The 19,040-nt window shown below is 42.2% G+C and overlaps 1 protein-coding gene across 2 annotated transcripts in view; it reads right to left on the reverse strand.

Annotated features, from left to right (window-relative positions):
* LOC132993441 (peroxidasin) overlaps positions 1-19,040 on the reverse strand; it is a 64,242-nt gene that overhangs the window by 21,525 nt on the left and 23,677 nt on the right. For both annotated transcript variants that reach the window (XM_061063294.1, XM_061063293.1), the window contains 9 exons: positions 16,500-16,571; positions 14,405-14,476; positions 12,917-13,086; positions 7,847-7,964; positions 7,477-7,646; positions 5,353-5,625; positions 4,060-4,335; positions 787-899; positions 211-367 (listed from right to left, as the gene is read on the reverse strand). In XM_061063294.1, the coding sequence (XP_060919277.1) occupies positions 211-367; positions 787-899; positions 4,060-4,335; positions 5,353-5,625; positions 7,477-7,646; positions 7,847-7,964; positions 12,917-13,086; positions 14,405-14,476; positions 16,500-16,571 (1,421 nt within the window). The remainder of the gene's footprint in view (positions 1-210; positions 368-786; positions 900-4,059; positions 4,336-5,352; positions 5,626-7,476; positions 7,647-7,846; positions 7,965-12,916; positions 13,087-14,404; positions 14,477-16,499; positions 16,572-19,040) is intronic.

Genomic DNA, 19,040 nt, shown 5'->3' on the forward strand with positions numbered 1-19,040 from the left:
ATTCTTAAAGGCAGGGTTGGTCATTTTCGAAAACTAGCATGATTTTGAAAGTAGCATTCCCTCAGTGCACCGTCTGCACCTCCTCCCCTCTGTGCTCCCTCAAAAGCCATTATGCTGGCATGACATTTTTTCCACTTGCTGTCAAATCTTGAACACAAGACTGAAAAAAAGAAATAGTAGTGTAGAGATATGATTTTAGCTTTGTCCCACCTGTGACCGTTAGCACCATGCTAGCAACCTGGTAGCCGATGGGATTGCGGGCAATGCACTCGTAGCGACCAGCATCAGCCGTGCCCACATCCTTCACCTCCAGATAACCCTCGGGGCTGATGTGGAACTTCCCGCTCTCTGTCACCTGAACACCATCCTGGGAGGGAGAGAGAGAGAGAGAGAGAGGGAGAGAGAGAGAGAGAGAGAGAGAGAGAGAGAGAGAGAGAGAGAGAGAGAGAGAGAGAGTAGGGGGTGGGAAGAGGGCAAAAGTCATGACCCTGTGAACAAGCATGTGGTGTTGGGTGTCAGATTACTGGAGAAGGATTAAGAGCTTCACAGATGGGACCTTTTATGTCAAGAGCATTGAGCTGTTTAGTCTGCATCGATGTTTTTGGAGAGAAGTTATCTCCAACATGTTATTTACCTCTTGACATTTCTGACTGATATTTCTTCAGTTAGTTATTAAAATGACCACACACTGCTCCTTCAGTTAAGTGTTTTTTTTTAACCCAGTGACCTCTGCAGTGAGTGGGCGTCGAGCAGCTTACTCAGCCGACAGAAGCTCTATCATCTAACCTTGTTCCAGGTGAGGACGGGCTGTGGCTGGCCCTGAGCGCTGCAGGGAATCTGGGCGTCCTGGCCAGACTCCACCGTCAGGTCCCTTGGAGCATTTGTGAAAACAGGCGTTACTGAATGAGTTAAAACATACACACACACATGCGCATGTGTTAATGATTATACACTGTTGCTCAGAATAATGTACATGAAAAATGCATCAATTAATGGCAGACATTGACTAATCTGAGCATTTTACACTCCTCCAGTTATGTGTTGCACTGCAGGGCTGACAAATATTCAACAGCTTAAAGTCATTGTGGAGCACAAAGAGATGATGAGGGCATTGCGTATTTTGAAAAGAAAATGAAAAACACTTGCTTCATTTGTTGGCAAATAGTGCAATGACCAATTCTGCCACCCAAAGACTAACTTTGTTGAAGAGCAAAAACTATATCAAAGTTGCAGTTACTAAAAGATCAAACTCAAACCTCTGGCAGAGTGCAGCGAGTGTAGTCAATGAGGTCGGCTTTGAGATCTTTCTCGCCAATTTCACTCTCTACCCATCAAACTAATGAAATCAGTTTGAACTGGTATTATTCATAAAACTCATGATGGAAACGTCATTGTAAGAAAGAACCCCCAAGATAAGTGATGACGATGTGAAGCACTGAGAAACTAGCCGTAACATCATGAGCTATCAGACCATGCTGTCTCACAGGTGACGCTTGTTGTTAGTTTACCTGATCACTCAAAGATATAACTTTATCCTCTGTTTCAATGCCAATATCTTAAAGAGGACATATTATCCCCCTTCTCCACCTTTTCAAACAGTCCCCTGTGGTCTAAATGAAACATCTGTGCTGTGCTTTGGTCCAAATATAACATGAATCAAGCACCAGAGGAGGTTTGTGACCCTGTATAAACCAGCTCTCTCAGAACGCTCCGTTTTGGTGTGTGTGTCTCTTTAAATGCAATGAGGCCCCCCCCCCACCTGCGTAAAAGTTTTGCTCTAGGCTGGGGGTAGAGTCCATGGGTGGAGATACCAGGGGAGGGGATGGGTATTTGTTTTACCAGAATCCCACTGTGACATCACAAGGAGAGCTAATTTGAAACGGAGCATTTTTCTCTGTGTTGTAAGATTTATGCAGACCACAAACAAAGGACTGGATGGGTTTATTTCACATGTTGTGGGTCAGTAGACACTCAGGTTACCCAAATATATGTTCAAGAATACTAAAAGTGGATTTTTCACAATATGTCCCCTTTAATGATACCTATTTATCTAAAAGCTAAAGGAAACACATGTACAAAATCATGCAGCTATGACAGTGATCTCTCTTCTGGAGTAATTCTTTGTCTGTAACTTTCTGGTAATTTTTATACCCCAGGACAATGGCTGATTTGATCCGAAGAAGTGTAGTTAGTTCACTCTGCTCTAGCATGAAATCAGACACTACCTACATGTTGTAGTCAAAGGACATATCAGCTGTCAGGCAACACTTAACAATCTTCTCAGTTTTTTGGGGAGTTGCTGCAGTTAGGATTTATAGAGGATGAATTGAGTGTAGTGGAACAAATCTGTGTTGTCATTTTTAAACTGAATATTCTTTTTTCTTTTTACACTTTTCATTAAATCAATGACGAGCATATTTTTCTTCCAAATTACGAGTTCTAGCCCTAAAATTTTATACATATGTACCCAACACAACTACTCTCTTTTTCCATTACATGAATTTAAAAACAGCAATTTATGTACACGGGGTTACAGGCCAAACACCACAAATGGCATCTTCACTACATCATTCACACACAGCGTTGAGCTTGAGAGATGGTAGGCTAACAACGACGTTCAGACACTTCATGATTTCCATGTAGCAGGCAGCAATGAGCCCCCCCCCCCGGGCCATGGGAAAATCCCAAAAGTTAGAGAACATAAACTAGAGTGGGAGGCAGTTTTATACACGTCTGACACTAATTAACAGCCTCTAAATCAAAGTTGAACTTTCTAAAACACAGGGTTCATTGCAGGGTACAGTACACAGTGTTAAAGCTGCAGGCAATCTGTTACCACATATTTACCACTGGGATGTGAGCACAGCAAATTGAAACAAATACACACTATCACAGATGTACTGACATATCTGTTGAAAGGAGACCAGCTTTACATCCTGCTAATCCCTGCTTTCACTTTCTCCTAAAGCCTCCCCTCTTCTCCTGCACCGCACTCCGCATACGGCTGCTATCATCATGCACAGGCTGCATGGCTGTGGGCTCGTATAGCTCTTTAACGGAGAGGGGGCCATTATACAACATGTACTTTGAGCCATGTTAACAACCGTTACTACATGGAAAAACATGGTGTCATCACAGGATTACAGACTGCCATGCTCGCCTGTGATATGTCAAGCCTGTAATTTAATCCACACACATACAAATAAAGCCATCTGCAGTGCACACGAGGAAGAAGCAGTGAAAAAAATAAAACTTTGCAAAATAAAACATGTGAAAACCTAAGAACGTGCAGAATAAATCACTACACTAAACAGTCAAATAAAATGACATTGCACAAATGAACACCAAAAAATAAAAAAGACACAAATATTCCTCACACACACTACATGTCTTTCAGTCTTTGCATTCAATGCACCAGTATAACTCAGACATGTATGTAAACAGCATATTAGACCCGTAAAAAGTAGTGCTGCACCACTCCCACCCTCTCAACATTTCACCACCTAGCACCCCCACTCCAATCCTCCCACCCTGCACAATCATGCTGTGTTTGAAGAGGGCTTTCAGCAGCCACACTTTAAGAGCCTGTTTGTGAAAGACTTGTTTCAGTTACATGTTTCCCTCTGTCCCACAGAACAGGTTGGCCTTCAGCAGGACCAGCACTGTAATAACTTTATCTCTGCTGCATTCAAAAACTTTTTTTTAAACGTTCAGGGTATCCGATGGCTTATTGCTACAAAGGTTTTGCACCAATAGATTGTTTCAGCATGTAGCATTTAAACAGGCAGTGTCGCCTGCAATCAAATTCTGCATGAAATCAACATAGGTCTACTAAAAGAGCAGATCACAGCTGCTGGTGAAGGAATCTCCTGGAGCAATTTTAAAGCTGTATGTACTTAGGAGTCGTTTAGACCCTGAATAATGTGGAAATATGTTTGAAAATACCAGAATAATGGTTTAACTTTCTCTTACATTGTGAACCCCGTGGCTTCTTTCCATATCAAGCTACCTGTGACTCACTCTCACTAATACCTCTGAGGCTTCACCCTTCACCCTCACCTCTCTGCTGGATGCTGAGCTGCACAGCGGCTTGCACAGTCCCTACAGGGCTGACCGCCTGGCACTCGTACTGGCCCTCATCGTGGGCGGCCACCCGGGTGATGCGGAGAGTGCCAGAAGACAGGACTACGTGGCGGCGGTCGAGGGGTAAAGGACTGCCTCCGCGTGTCCAGGCAATCACAGGCTGGGGGTAACCAGTCGCCTCACACGGGAAGTCCACGGTGTGGCCCTCCAGGACTGACTGGTCCTGAGGTGTCACTGTGAGCTGAGGGATCGCTGGAGGCAGAGGGGACAGAAAGCATCATCATCATTACAAGCAATTAGACTGTGAGTCCTAACTATTACACCTGAATATGTAAAGGTCAGGGGGGGTTCAGTTAGTAAAGGAGAATCTAACTTGTTATACACGTGAACAGACACATAATAGTCTAACTAGTTTGACACTTAACATCTGCCATCTTCATGGTCTTCAACACTCACACTTTACAGTTTCAGGAAGAATGTTTTATATCTGTGTAGAGCGGCTCTGAGTTTATTTAAGGTTAGAGATCATAACGTCCAGGAGGATAATAGAAGTTAGCCTGTGGTTGTTTGATTCCACTTCCAAGTGAACTTGTAGTTTACATTCGTCAGTGTTTCCCACAGAATGACTTCAACTGTGGTCTGAACAATAGCTGCATTTGTTTTATAAATATTGAGAAGAATAAATGACCTCTAAATTACCCGCTCTGTGTCTTTGTTTGAGAGACAGTCACCTCTGACCACTAGAGACATTTGGTTAGAGCCAACATTTGGAGATATTTTCCTCAGGTGATTTCCAGATATTCTATTCATCAATCAGGAAGGAATTCATTTATGTTTTGTATCATGTGAGACTGAAAGTTTCTACATCTCCATCAGCCAATAGTAGGTGTAAAAATCACTAACTTTGTTTCCTTTTTGACGTGGTTACATTTTCCCCATGAAATGAAAACTACAAGTTCCAGGTTTAAATCCAGAGTTCTTGTGGTAAATGTGGATTTTTCTGCAAATATCTGACAAATATATTTCAATAAAGCATTAACTGAGTTTTTTTTTACATCTAAATGAATGTTTTTTTCTTTTCATGTAAAATGCTTAAACTGTCTGATGACTCATCCTGCACTCACATTCGGGCGTTTACTACTGTAATTTTTAGACCAATTAAAAAGCTTTAGTCAAAGCTAACGATCCAATCAAATTCATCCCAACGTTATGTACAAACTGACTTATTTATGGAGAAATGATCAAACAGAGAAAAGTGAGTCCTCCTACCTTGTACAATAATAAAAGCAGTAGCATGTATGGTGTCAACATTATTGGAGGCAAAGCAGGTGTACTGTCCTCCGTCGGCCTGGACCACGTTCTGGATGTAAAGCCCTCCGGAGGGCGTGATGTTGATGCGAGCGTCGTTTGGCAGGGGGGTTCGATCGCCTTTGGTCCAGGAGACCCGGGGCTGGGGTTGGCCTGTGGCGCTGCATTCAAGGGTCACACTCTCTCCCACCAGCACCTCTGTGTTCTGGGGCTGGATCACAAAACTGGGCCGTGCTGGAGGAAGAGGGAAAGGGGGGGGGGTGGCGGCATGGGAATAGGGTTAGATTAATTAGGTGAGAGGGGATTGTTCTATCTGAGTCTGTGGTTTGAGTAACTGCAGACTGTTAGGAAACTGGTGGGGACCCTACATAAGTGTCAGGAAAATGTTTAAAAGAAAGTTATTGAGAAAAAACACGTGTGCACTTCAACGGTCAGTTTATGCACAAACATCACCTTTGTATATTTGTGACTTCTGCCAAAACAACCTCCTGTGTGTATCGCAAAATGTGGCTGAGCCCATATTTGGCGAGTGATTACAGTGGAGTCAGAGGAAATATGTACACAGCGAGAGGCCTCCAGTTTACAATCACACGGAGACAGGAAACGCACAACATCTGCTTTCAGAAACCGCTCTTTAACGAGAGGTCACCGTTTCAGCCATCTGTCACCCGGCGGTGAACCTTCAGGTCGTCTGCAGACAGGCGTGCTTATCTCTGACTGAGAGAGACATCGATCACAGTATGACTGAGTGATGTGAGAGTGTAAGAGTGTACATGTATATCAAGCAGAGCACAGAGGAAACGAGCAACAGAGACAAAGGACAGGATGTACTGTGTGTGTGTGTGTGTGTGTGTGTGTGTGTGTGTGTGTGTGTGTGTGTGTGTGTATGTGTGTGTGTGTGTGTGTGTGTGTGTGTGTGTGTGTGTGTGTCTGTGTGTGTGTGTGTGTCTGTGTGTGTGTGTGTGTGTGTGTGTGTGTGTGTGTGTGTGTGTGTGTGTGTGTGTCTGTGTGTGTGTGTGTGTGTGTGTGTGTATCTCTGTGTGTGTGTGTGTGTGTGTGTGTGTGTGTGTGTGTGTGTGTGTGTGTGTGTGTGTGTGAGTACATGAAAGCCAGCGTGTTTGAGTCACAGCTCAGAGGGACATCCCAGTTGTTTGACCTCCTGAACTCTCAGAATATCCTCAGTGCTACTGACAGTGTGTACACCTGGCTCAGCAGAAAGACATTTTATCATGTTTCTAGACCAAACAAGGGATGATGATTATTCACCATTACTGTAACATTCACAATCTCTACTATTGATACTTTTCTATTATTTTGTGGAAAGTGACGACAACAAATTGTTATTTTAACAGAACTGGATTCGTTTTTCAGTTAGGAAGTTAAACAGTTTATAATTCCATCTATAAAATTGTCTTAATGTTGCTTTGAAAACATCAAATTTCCTGCTTAAAACAATATTTATTGAAGTTTCTTATTCAACACACATTTTCTTCTTCTTGTTACATTTAAAAAAATTATGATGATGATTAAACTTTGCCTTACAGTCACATATAGTCATCACTGACCTGACCTTGGACCCGTCATAATGTAACCTTGTTTAGTTCGATAACTTTTATCCTGAATTTAAAATGAATGACTAGTTTTAACTAATGAGACATGGTACAAAGTTACAGTGTTTGTTTTGTTGTTGTTATTTTTGGGACCTTTTATTATATAGGAAAGCTGAAGAGAGTAAGGGAATGTTGTGAGGAGAGAGCGGGGGATGACATGCTGCGACGAGGACTGTAGCCTCTGTACATGGGTGACATAACCGCTAGGCTATCGGCGCTCCAGTAACGGTGTTCTTACCACAGCTGGAAAGGCATTACTCACTGTATGTATTTCATTAGGATATATTTGACATCTGCTATTTAATGTTTAAAATGTTGAATATTATACCTTTAAGTTCTTTCTTCTTTTTTTATGTTAATATGCTATACAAGTTATTCAGTCTAGATATCATTCTGACAGTTTTACATCATTGTTGCTTTTTGCAGTTTAAGTACTTTGGATAAGAGCATGTAGAGATTAAATTCAGTGACTTACAGGGGGCTCCAAAATATCGCAGAGTAACCTGTGAAGTCTTGACCTCCCCTGCCACATTTTTGGCCATGCACTGGTAGACACCCTGATCCGTCTCCCTGGTGTCCTGGATCATTAGAGTCCCGTCCTCCAGCAGGTTCAGACGACTGTCATCTCGCATGTTTAAAGCATTGCTGCGATGAGGGCATAGAAAGACATCACATGCAACATGAAGCGACACATGTTTTACATGGGAACAGCACAATCCAGACTCTCTGACTTTTGCTTTATGTACTTTAATGTCAGCATATATTGGGAACCTAACACAAACAGGAAGTAGCTGAAAACAGTCAGTATATTGTCAGTGACATGTTCAGAGCACTGAGTGTCTTACTTGTTCCTGAGCCAGATGATCTGTGGTTTAGGATTGCCTTCAGCCCTGCAGGTGAAGTAGACAGTGTTTCCTGATGTAACATCCACATCCTGGGGCTCTGAGGTGATCCTGGGTACCTCTGGAGGAAAAAGGCAAAAGAGGAGGAATGCAATATGACCAGGGATGTAACAATTCACGATAACGATTCTCACACGATTTATTTTACAAAATGAGACTTTATACAAAGTATGAGAGGACTGAAAAAGATTCCTTTACTTTTTTCATGAAAACACCAATGCACCTCGTAATCTCTTTGGCTCTTGCACTCGTTTGGGCGAGCGGACCTGCAAACCTGCTTGTCAGTGGGGTTTGGCCTTGGTGTGGATTAAATGCTGCATCATGTTGGTTGTGCTATTTGTGTAGTTCTCTGTCTTCATGCAATATCTGCACAGAGTTTTTCTCTCATCTGTTATCTTCTCACCTCTTTCATTTTCTGTCTTGGGGAAGCCAAAATGCTTCCACACCTGCGATTTAAAAGACGGTGGTGTGTCCTTAATTTCTAAACCTCGCTCTGCAGCTGCTGACGCTCACCATGTTATTGAGATTTTAGTACCGGTGTGAACCTTGACTCCTTTGAATCGCTTTATAACTGACTCACGATTAATCTTTACATCCCTAAATATGACTATGTGAGGATACATGTTTATGCGTTCATTTGTCTTTCTCTGTGTTCTGTGTCTATCAGATGAACCAAGTCGATCTGTCATCATCACTGAAGATATTCAAAGTTAGTAACAGAAGAGTTAGTTATTATAAAAGCTTACATCACAGATTGAAGTGTAAAAAGTGTATACGGGTTTCTTAGACGCTCAACCACAATACCACCAACACAACCCTCGTCTTCATTTGTGTATTAACACACCACACAGAGGAGGAAAACAAAAGTTTCTAGCTCCTCAAACGATAAACTACAGTGGATGATAAACACACTCACACACTCATTCAGTCCACTCTCATGTGTCGGGTGTGTGTGTGTGTGTGTGTTTATCGTATCTGTGAACCAGGACAGAGCCTGGGAAGCGCTCCTGAAGCACTGCCCACTTCCTTTCAGCACACATGTAAACAAACTGGGGCGGTTCAAACGCTGTGAGCACATGACACTCTGCAGCGAAAAAGGTTGAGCCTGGACACAGAGTTAAAAAAAAAAGCCTGAAAATAATCTAGTATCACTGATGTCACCCTGCTTATGATTGTTTTTGTAAAAGTGACAAATCTATTCAGCAGATCTGTCAGCAGAGAACGAGAGACGAACACACACACACACACACGCACGCACGCACGCACGCACGCACACACACACTCACACACACACACACACACACACACACACACACACACACACACACACACTCACACACACACACACACACACACACACACTTTTATTTTTATGCTAATTTAACAACTGTGTAGCTCATGAATTCATCGCCTGATTTAAATAGGTTCTGTTCTTTTCAAAGATAACTAAAGTTCCCCTTTTGTAAGCAAGTTTTAAGTATTTTTTTAAAATGTAATTTAAAATAAATATAAGTGTTTGAATGTAGAACTACGTCACATAGAGTACCAGAATATGTATTTATTTCATGTTTATCTGTATAGGGACACGTATGGAGCAAGTCAACTGAAGCCACACACTACAGCTTTTATAGCCGAAGCTAATTTGCAATGCCCCTCCCTCGATGGGCAACATGTGTAAAGGTCATGCTGTTGTTGGGGCGCTGGTGGTGCAGTGGTTAGAGTACGCGCCCCATGTATGGAGGCTGTAGTCCACCAAGCGGGCAGCCCAACTGAGCTGTAAAGAACATTTCAAAATATCCAAAAATAAATAGTGTATGACTTTATAACCTAATAAATTACAGGTCACACAGCCTTACTAACAACAATAACCTGACCCAGCAGAAAGTCAAGCTCCCTTGTGCGCCTTGGTAACCCGATAGAAACAAGCACATGGCACATGCAGCCAGTTTTATTCCAGCCGATGACATTTGTTGCAAGTTATTCCTCTCTCTCTTCTATTTCCTGTCTGCATCTTCACCGTCACTATGCACGAAGATAAATAATGAGAAAAAAACACCTAAAGAAAAGTAACTTTCTACATTGACTGGTCAACTCTGAGCCCCCTTTTTGTTCCACACACACAGTGCACATGTGGTGGACACATTTCAGAGCAGCCCTTCAAACTGTTCTCTCCGCTCTGCTGACATTTTATATAATCCATAGGATGAAGCCAAATCTTCAGACAACAGCAGGTAAACCAAACCTAAACTCATAAGAGGCTAAGAATTCTTTCTCCTTCTTATCAAAGAGCGACTCCACATTTAACAGCGGGACTGTAATTGCAGAGTGTTTTTGTTTTGTAACCCGACCTTAATCTGATGAGGAGACCCGCCTGGTTTCATCAGATACCACTTGTGCAGGGAGGTGGCACCTCATCTCAAGGAGGATGGTTGTTTTGACAGCTGTTCAACACGCTGTGCATTGTTCGGGCCCCATTTACAGGAGGCAGAGAGGGAGAACACGGAGGGAGGAGCGGAATAACTTCCACCATGTTTTCAAGCACACATTCCTCCTCTGCTGGCTCACTATGCAGACTGATGAAGTGGAGGGGGTTACACCGAGCAAGAATGGGCAAGTTGGGGCCATCAAATTAGCTGCAGAGATTTAAATGTGGTTGGGTTACAGTCAGCTGCCAACTAGCCTGCCTGGCTCAAGCTGCAGCATTGAGAGAGAGAGAGCTGGAGGAAACGCAGAGCTAAGACTGTGGGATTTACTGCTGCAGGAGCTTTAGACACCGGTTCAAAAAGCAACAGACTTACAGTAAATGTAGCCTTTCATTTGGACTTCCAGTAAGTAAAAAGAATTAAGACACAATGTGCTAAAGCATCACTCTCACAGTGTTTGAAAAACCTAGATTAGATGCTGATATATATCCAAGGTGATTGCAACATATATTGAAAAAACAGAAATCCTGCCAAAATTAGATATATCTAAACCCCTTCTGCTGACTACAAATATAACTACTGTTTCTGAACTCTTAAAGCGTAAAAAAAATCTCATCTTATATTTGTGTAGCATGAAGGGAATCAAATTTAAAGGTCATTGTGCTCCACGTCTTGAGAAATGACAAATAAATGACCGTGGTGTCTCGATGAGTTCACTGAAACAATGTCAGCTAACCAGAACAATACTTGAAAGATGTCACGAATCTGAGGGGATTGGGAGCCTTTTTTAAAGTCTGCTAAATCAATATGATTCTAATAAATTGTTGGGCTAGAATGAAAAGAAACAGTTACATATTTCCAGTTGCAGGCAGGATATATCTGCCGTTACTTTTGGTCTGCTATCTGTATCACACAAAGTTATTCCGCCCCTGATCAGCCATCAAAGGCGGCAACAGAGGAGCAATGTATGACATCGAACTGGAAGAACAGCGCTGTGTGTGTGGCTCGCTGTAACGCAATGTGAAACCACACATTGAGACAGGAATATGACGCTGTTGTTGATGCAATGTGTGAGTACAAAGCAGTAGACACAGAACCTGTGTGAAGACACAGATCTTTAGACTGTCTCCAGTACTCCTCTAGTTTCAACACTTCAAGACTCAGTTTGAATAAGAGGTTTTTTCTATATCTGCTGCAGAGTAGGAAACTATTAGCAGTAAAATGTAATCCAATAGGATTCAGATTTTTACAGCTCAAGACCTTTCACAGAGTTATGTAATTCCCTCCAGACATAATAAAACCTCTCTGTTGGAACATTTGTGAACAGATGGGTATCTTGATTCATTTTCAACACAAGTTCTTCTGTGCACAAATCAATAACCATGACTGTAAACCTCTCTCCGTGTCCTCTGGTTTGACTGGTGAGGTCTAGGGCTTCACAGCGATAGTTCCCACACACACACACACACACACACACACACACACACACACACACACACACACACACATACACGTACTGTATACACACAAACAAAACAAACAAACAAACAAACAGCACTCTCATCTCCTTTGACAGACTGAGCAGATGCTTCTGGTCTCTGAACTGGAGTGACTAGAGGCTAAAATGAGGGGGGGGTCCTTTTTCCCAGGCAAGAAGCACAGCTGGCTGTGTATGTATAGAGTCAAACAGCTGGGTGCCTGCAGAACTCAGACACAAAGGGAGGATAGTGTGTGTGTGTGTGTGTGTGTGTGTGTGTGTGTGTGTGTGTGTGTGTGTGTGTGTGTGTGTGTGTGTGTGTGTGTGTGTGTGTGTGTGTGTGTGTGTCTGTGACTAAGTGTGTGGGTGTGTGTGTGTGAGACAGGGTGACTAAGCAGACATGGCTCTTTGGGGGTGGGTGGGGGGTCAGCTGTGACATAACTGTGATTAAAGAAATTGGAGACAAATAGCAGAATTGAAAAGTTCTATGATAATCATTTTCTGTATGCATTTGTTAATGTTCCAAGGTTTGAATTAGAGTCCGACCAAACAAGATTTGAGGGGGGAAGGAGCCACAGGTCGGACTCAAAGCCGGGCCGTCTGCTTGAAGGACTATGGCCTCCGTACGACCTAACTGCAAGGCCATCTGTGCCTTAGACTTTCATACTACTAATGAATTGATACTTTATCAGTCGGCATATAAAAAAAACCCCAGGGACTCAGTGGTTCTCAACTGGTGGGTTGTGACCCAAAAGTGGGTCGTGGAGCTGTTTTCAGAGGGTCATGAAAGTGTCAAAAAGTCTGTGAAGCGCTTTGTAATGTGTTTTTTTTCTTCAGTTTCTTGTATCTGGTAAATGTTTCGTACTTTCTGAGATCCAAACAGCACAATTTTTCTGAACATTTAAGAAAATGTTGGATATCGAGGTCGGATATCGAGGTCGGTTTTGTCATTGCGATGTTGCTGGTGGGTCCTGAGGCTAGACGGGTTGAGAACCTGCTCTAGATACCCTAAAGAAAATAATAACTGTCCCTGTTTTGAAAGTGCCAACAAAACATTGTAGGATCTTCTACGACTGTCAAGCTCAATCCGAGTGCGTTTTAATACGTCCATACCACAGTTGAGCTCCTCAGCGGTGAGCGTGGCTACAGATCGTCCCTGCAGGCGGCTCGGGTAGTCGCAGGTGGCAGCAGCCTGGGCGTTCCCCGACTCAGCGTACTGCTTCAGCAGGTCGGCCAGCCACAGCAGCTCACAGTCACAGTTTAATGAGTTTGAATCCAGTCGCCTGAACACACAGAAGACATAGACACACATATGAAGTAACAAACACACATAGCATGTATATGCAGTGCAAGCAGCAGGGGTGTGAATCCTCTCTGGCAGGTCCAGTCCACATCAGTCCAAACAGAGGGGCTCAGCAGGGCCATTTTGGAAGACCCTCTCTTTCCTCTGTGGGAAAGTATCTCTCTGCTTGGCTTGGCCTCTGGTACCTGATCCAGCTTTCACTTCTAACACAATGTGCCCATTATGCATGACATGGCTTTCAGACAATGTTACTGGCACTGAATTACATTTTTAATTACACTGAATTACATTCACAGTTTGTGAAGCTCTTTTTAAAAAATAATTAAAATAAAAGTATTGAGAAGAAAGTCATTAACAGAATATATTTTAAGGCACACCTTTTGATTGAGGGTCTGAGAGTCAAAACTTTGTTACTATCTTTGCTTGATAATATCACCGTTTTGAGCTTGGTTTTCATGTTATTCTGGACATGATATTCACATACATGACCTTGACAGTATCAACGTTTCTGGTCATCTGTGTGCAGTTTGTCTTGATATTTCACCATCTTACTCACAATACTTTGAACTAATGAGGTAGGCTCACTGAACCGGATGAGAGGTTTACATGCTACTGAATCCTGCTTTCTGGTGGAATAATCCAGACAGCATATTCATTTGTGTCAAAACCAGGATATGGACTGATGAGCCATGTAAAGTATGTTTTTGTGCAATAAATTGACGGGGAAACTTCACACAGCAGATTGTAACCGGATATATAGAGCAAATGGTGATGCAGTCCACATTAGTTGTTCTTTCTGTCGTTTTTCTGGACTGGATTCAACAAATACAGGAAGATCATTAATTTTGTAGATAACAGAGGAGAAGAACAATGAGGTTCAGCCAAACTGCTGATTGCTATTCTTCATGTGTTGGCTGGAGGACTCTGGAGTTACAAGCTGTATTAGAGATAGTTGGCCTCGTGTTGTGAGTCTCTTATTTCAGGGGAAAATGAACCCTCTTTGAGCAAAATGACCGTAAAGAGTCATCATTGTCTTTGGTCATAATAACCTTTCTTACACAGTCTCCACTGCAACTGACTCAACGAGCAGACGACTAAACTATGCAAAGGTCTAGGCCCTGTGATGGAAACCATTCTGCAGCCGCGAAGCCGTGAGAACAGTGCAGTGCGGTTACATGGCGTTTAACTGACAAACAGGCCTGACTTAATGCCGGGTCACATGGGAGTAAACTACACTTATTGATAGAGACAAGCACTCGCAGATGTTTCAGGGATTGTTACACATTTGTTCCACTCACAGTCGTTTCATGGCCTGAAGATGAGAGAAGGTTCCCGGGACAAGCTGGGTGATTCTGTTGTTGTGCAAAAACCTGAGCGAGAGAGAGAGAGAACCACTGTGAGATTCGGCATCAACGTGAAAGACTGTGAAGCTAGAACAATGACAGAGAGGCTTCATACATTTAGAGGCCAGTAATGTCAACTCGGTGAGGAACAAGATGAACTGTTACATTTGAACAAATAAGCTGTTTCTTATCATTTTGTGAATGAATTAAGCAAACTGATGATGTCTATAACACTGACAACTCTGCAATAGAGTATTTTCAAACGCCAATGTCTCTTGAATCTGTAGAATCAAAGCTAAGTAGTGAGGGAAATGAATTAAGCTACAAATGGATATAAAGTGTTGATATTGATAAAAAAAAAGCCTCTTCCATGACATTTTCATCAAGCTTTGCACAGAAAAAAAATTAATTCCAATAAACATTTTGATCCTGAATTATTCCGAAACATAGACGTGAACAAATATTTCTAAACACTGCATACATTGTTTGAAATGTAAACCTTTTTTTAAGTTCACGACAATGCAGATTTCTTTGTAGTTTCTTCAAATACAGTGCCTATCATACTTTTGTATTTTTGCTTATTGTAAACTAATCTGTTGGTTTTACTGTAAATGCTTTGTATCATTGTATTCTCCATGTAATGCAATCCAATGCTCCTGCTTTTACAGTCCTAATGCTTTAGATTAGATTAGCAAACTGTCATCTATTTCACCATAAACAAAAACAAACAAATCAACACATGTACCTGTTACTGTATGGACTCCAAACCAATACTTTGTTAACACATGGATAATCACTGATGCAGATAAATGGCTGTATTTATATAACAGTGACACAAACAGCTTTAAAGATATTAAGCCACTCATTTAAGAGAGATCATTCACACTGATGGCAGCTTGCTTCATGGATCCCACATTAGGATCAACTAAGGGTTCTGTGTCATCCCGAGGAGACTTTAACATTTGATCAGGACTCAGGAGGTGGAATTCAAACCACCTGCTCTTTGAGCCACAGCACACCTACCGGTAGTTCTTCACTCTGTATCTTTACCTTTAGTCCACAGAAATCCTCTCTCTGTGTCAAAGGGACTCTGCTTTGACTGTGATCAAGGAGATTTTCCCCAACAACACACTCTGAGTCTGCACCTAAGAATTCCCCCAACCCTCCCTCCCATTTCCCCTCTTTTCTGCAGGTGTCCCTCTCTCTCTCTCTCTCTCTCTCTCTCTCTCTCTCTCTCTCTCTCTCTCTCTCTCTCTCTCCCTCTCTCTAGGCTGGGAGGTATGGATATGCTGGGGAGCAACTGGCCCATAAACAGGGACAATGAAACAGGAATGTAAGAGGACTTTTCTTCAGACATCTGGTGGAGGGTTTAAGAAGCAGAGGCAGCGGTACATCTGCACGCTGTCAGGAGTTCAGGTTCACATCCAAAGTTTTCACATCATCACCAGTGTTCACAGGCAGCGCTAACGAGACTGACAGTTGTAATCTCACAACAGGTCCCCATGTTACTTTGACTGAACTAACCAAAGATCATAATTTACCCCAATACAACCCTAACCCCATAACATGTGTGTGTTACATAACTGAACTCAACCTGTGTGTTCCAACAAATAAACCACAGAGTTAATAAACACTAACATCATTGCACAGCTCCTCCGACAGGACAAACTATCGGCCTCTTCGGGACTAAATAGAAGCCAGAGATCAGCCTCCGCTTTACAGTATTATTGTCTGAAGCAACATCAAACTGATCTCTGCACTCAGCAGACACAAAGAGGCTTATTAGGACTCACTTCACTGTGGATATACTTTATATAACTCATGTTCTGTCATCCTAATCTCAGGCCAAGCGAAGTCTCGATCAGCTCAAGTTGACACTAAATTCCTCTCTAAGTAGTTCATGCTAGTTTTTTTGGGTTCTGGTTTCTATCAAGAGTCTCGCTGATGAAAAAAAATAGCATATTGTAAAATGATTTTTTCCACCTTTTTTGTAAACAGGAGTGCATTTAAAAAAAAATCTTGGGACAAATAATGAACATGAAAAACTTACAGTCGTTCCAGCTTTGGTAGTTGAGTAAATGATTCGGGCTCCAAAGATTCAATGTTGTTGAAGTGAAGGTACCTGGGGGAAAAAAAACATAGTGTACAATAAAAGACAAATACCACATACAGTAACACTGTCCTAGAGGAAGTGTCCCCCAGTTATCTCTGTTCACCTGTCCACCCCTTGCACTTCCCTTTACTGAAATAACAGCTAAAGAAAAGAGTCATATCGAGCTTTAGATGAATGAATACAGACTGAGGGGATCTGCATTTCCAGGCATTCATCTGAAACAGCTGACATACAGTACAGGCTCAGGATTGAAATAAACATGCCCAGAGGTGAAAAGCTTTTACAAAAATATACACATGGCATGCAATCACATCACAATTTATGCTCCCAGAAGCCTTTGAGCTGTGAAAGCATAAATCACATCTTATATGCTAATAGATCAAAATGTAAAGGAAAAGACATCCAACTGATGGCTTCATGCTAAGGTTAGGGGTGCTGGGTATGTACTGGTGTAGACATGGAAAGCAACAGGCAAAGCGACTGCAACAGCAAAACAAACAGAGAAAGCAGCATCCTGGATATATGTCTTCTACACAAGAAACGCCATCTTTGCCTCGGATGTTAGTACGCTTCAGCTTTTGATTCTCAGCCGTATTTTACAAGCTGTACTCGACATCCAGTGTTATGTCTTTGGGTGTTGTCTAAACTATGTGTTGAACAGGAGCCAGAATAGAAAAAGCAGGCTGTGGTCCAGAGAGCAGACGGCAGAAATGTCTAATGAAGCCAGCTGTAAATTAGTTCTCTGGCCACTTATTCCCTCTGCTAGAAAAGGAACAGCGTCCCCTCATCACTTTTTTTTGTGCTCTTCCAGAAATGTCTGTGATCCGTTGTAGCTGTTACAAGTTACGCTGGCAACAGGGGGGAATTAAATCAAACAGTCGTGGTTGCTCTGAACTGTGGAAAGAGCACTGAAGACTTTACTTTGCATTCAAGTTTCTGTTCAAATTTTTTTTATTTAAAGTAGAGCTGGGTGAGGAATGAGTTGTCATAATGGATAATCATTGATGGTTCAGGACCAGGTTTTAAAGGGAAATTGATACAGGGGAAATGCCAGTTCAGTGTGCTGATATAATGGGAAAAAAAACTGTCTTCTGTAATTTGGAGGTGGGTCAGTTTTGCAGCATCTAGCCTTTAGACAAACTTCCGAACTGGACAATAATTTCCCCAAGTCTGTGGCAACATAACGAGGAAGGACAGTGAGTAATTGATTCCAGCATCACAGGGAGAAGTGTGGGAGAGGTGTGTGGCCCTGGGAGTTACACAAGACAACATTGACTTGAAAATAAAAACCCTACAAGTGAAATATTGATTCAAATAGATTGTTAGAAGTAAAGTAGATCCAAATTTGGGGTGACAAAATATGTCATTTTCTTCCAAAGCCATATTACTCAAACCTAATGTGAGGCTGTGACCCTGTTTTAACCTCTATAGTCTCTGCATGCCGATAAACCATCAACAGATAAATGGTGGTTGGTGGGTCATATAGAAACATAAGAGTGAAGTCAATGTTTGTGGCTTCAAGCTTTGGCATCTGTTGTTCAGTTGGGGTGTAGAGGAACTATTACAGCGTACGCAGTCTGGCACAGAACTTGTCACCCACATAAAAAAAGAGCTTTCATTATTGTAGCTAAATTCAAAACAGCTGCCAGGCACGCCGCCCGATGTTGGAATTGGTTTCACTTGGTGAATTAGACATTTGTTCTGTGTTAATGCGACCACAGAGAGGTATAGCATGGCCTCCTCCATGAGAATAGAAAGAATACTTTTGTAAAGAAAGGAGCAGATTAGCCGCCGCATTGTTTTTCATCACAACATGTTGGATTATTGACATACAAACAATGATCAGATTCTATTTCTATTACTAACACATTTCATATTTAAAACAACAGATACCATTTTCTGATGAGGTTTCCCTCTCATGCATGCAAACAGAGACCATCAGATTTACATATTTTATCACATAGACTAAACATGTAAAATTCACCCAAAAAATATCACACAATTAAACACTTAAAGCAGATCAGAGGACATCACAGCAGACGAAAAAGGTTTCTGCAGCAGCTGGACGGACACAATGCAAGTCAAAGCTTTGGTCTGAAGCAGAAGCTTTGACTGCTAGCACAACACTGCTACCACTATTAGCAACTCAATGCTAAATAACATGCTGGAAAGCTTCACATGGGGATGCCGCATATCTGTTGTCATGACAACAACACATGCGACTCATGCAGGCATACAAGGGCGGGTGCACACACGGCATGCATGGTGGTGGAGAAAAAGGGGGGTGTGTCACTGTAATGGAAACTAGCAGATCATAGCGATCATGATACCTGCATAAAGTAGAGTCATGTCACAAAGCTTATCAAACAGCTCAAAACTGTCCGGCCTGCTCCATTAATAACTTAGCTGTGTATGTGTATGATCATGCAGACATATCCATGTGTCATGTATTGTTTTTATCAATCTGTCAGGGAGGGG

The sequence above is a fragment of the Labrus mixtus genome, chromosome 18 (genome assembly GCF_963584025.1).
Source record: "Labrus mixtus chromosome 18, fLabMix1.1, whole genome shotgun sequence".
NCBI classification, from domain to species: Eukaryota; Metazoa; Chordata; class Actinopteri; order Labriformes; family Labridae; genus Labrus; species Labrus mixtus.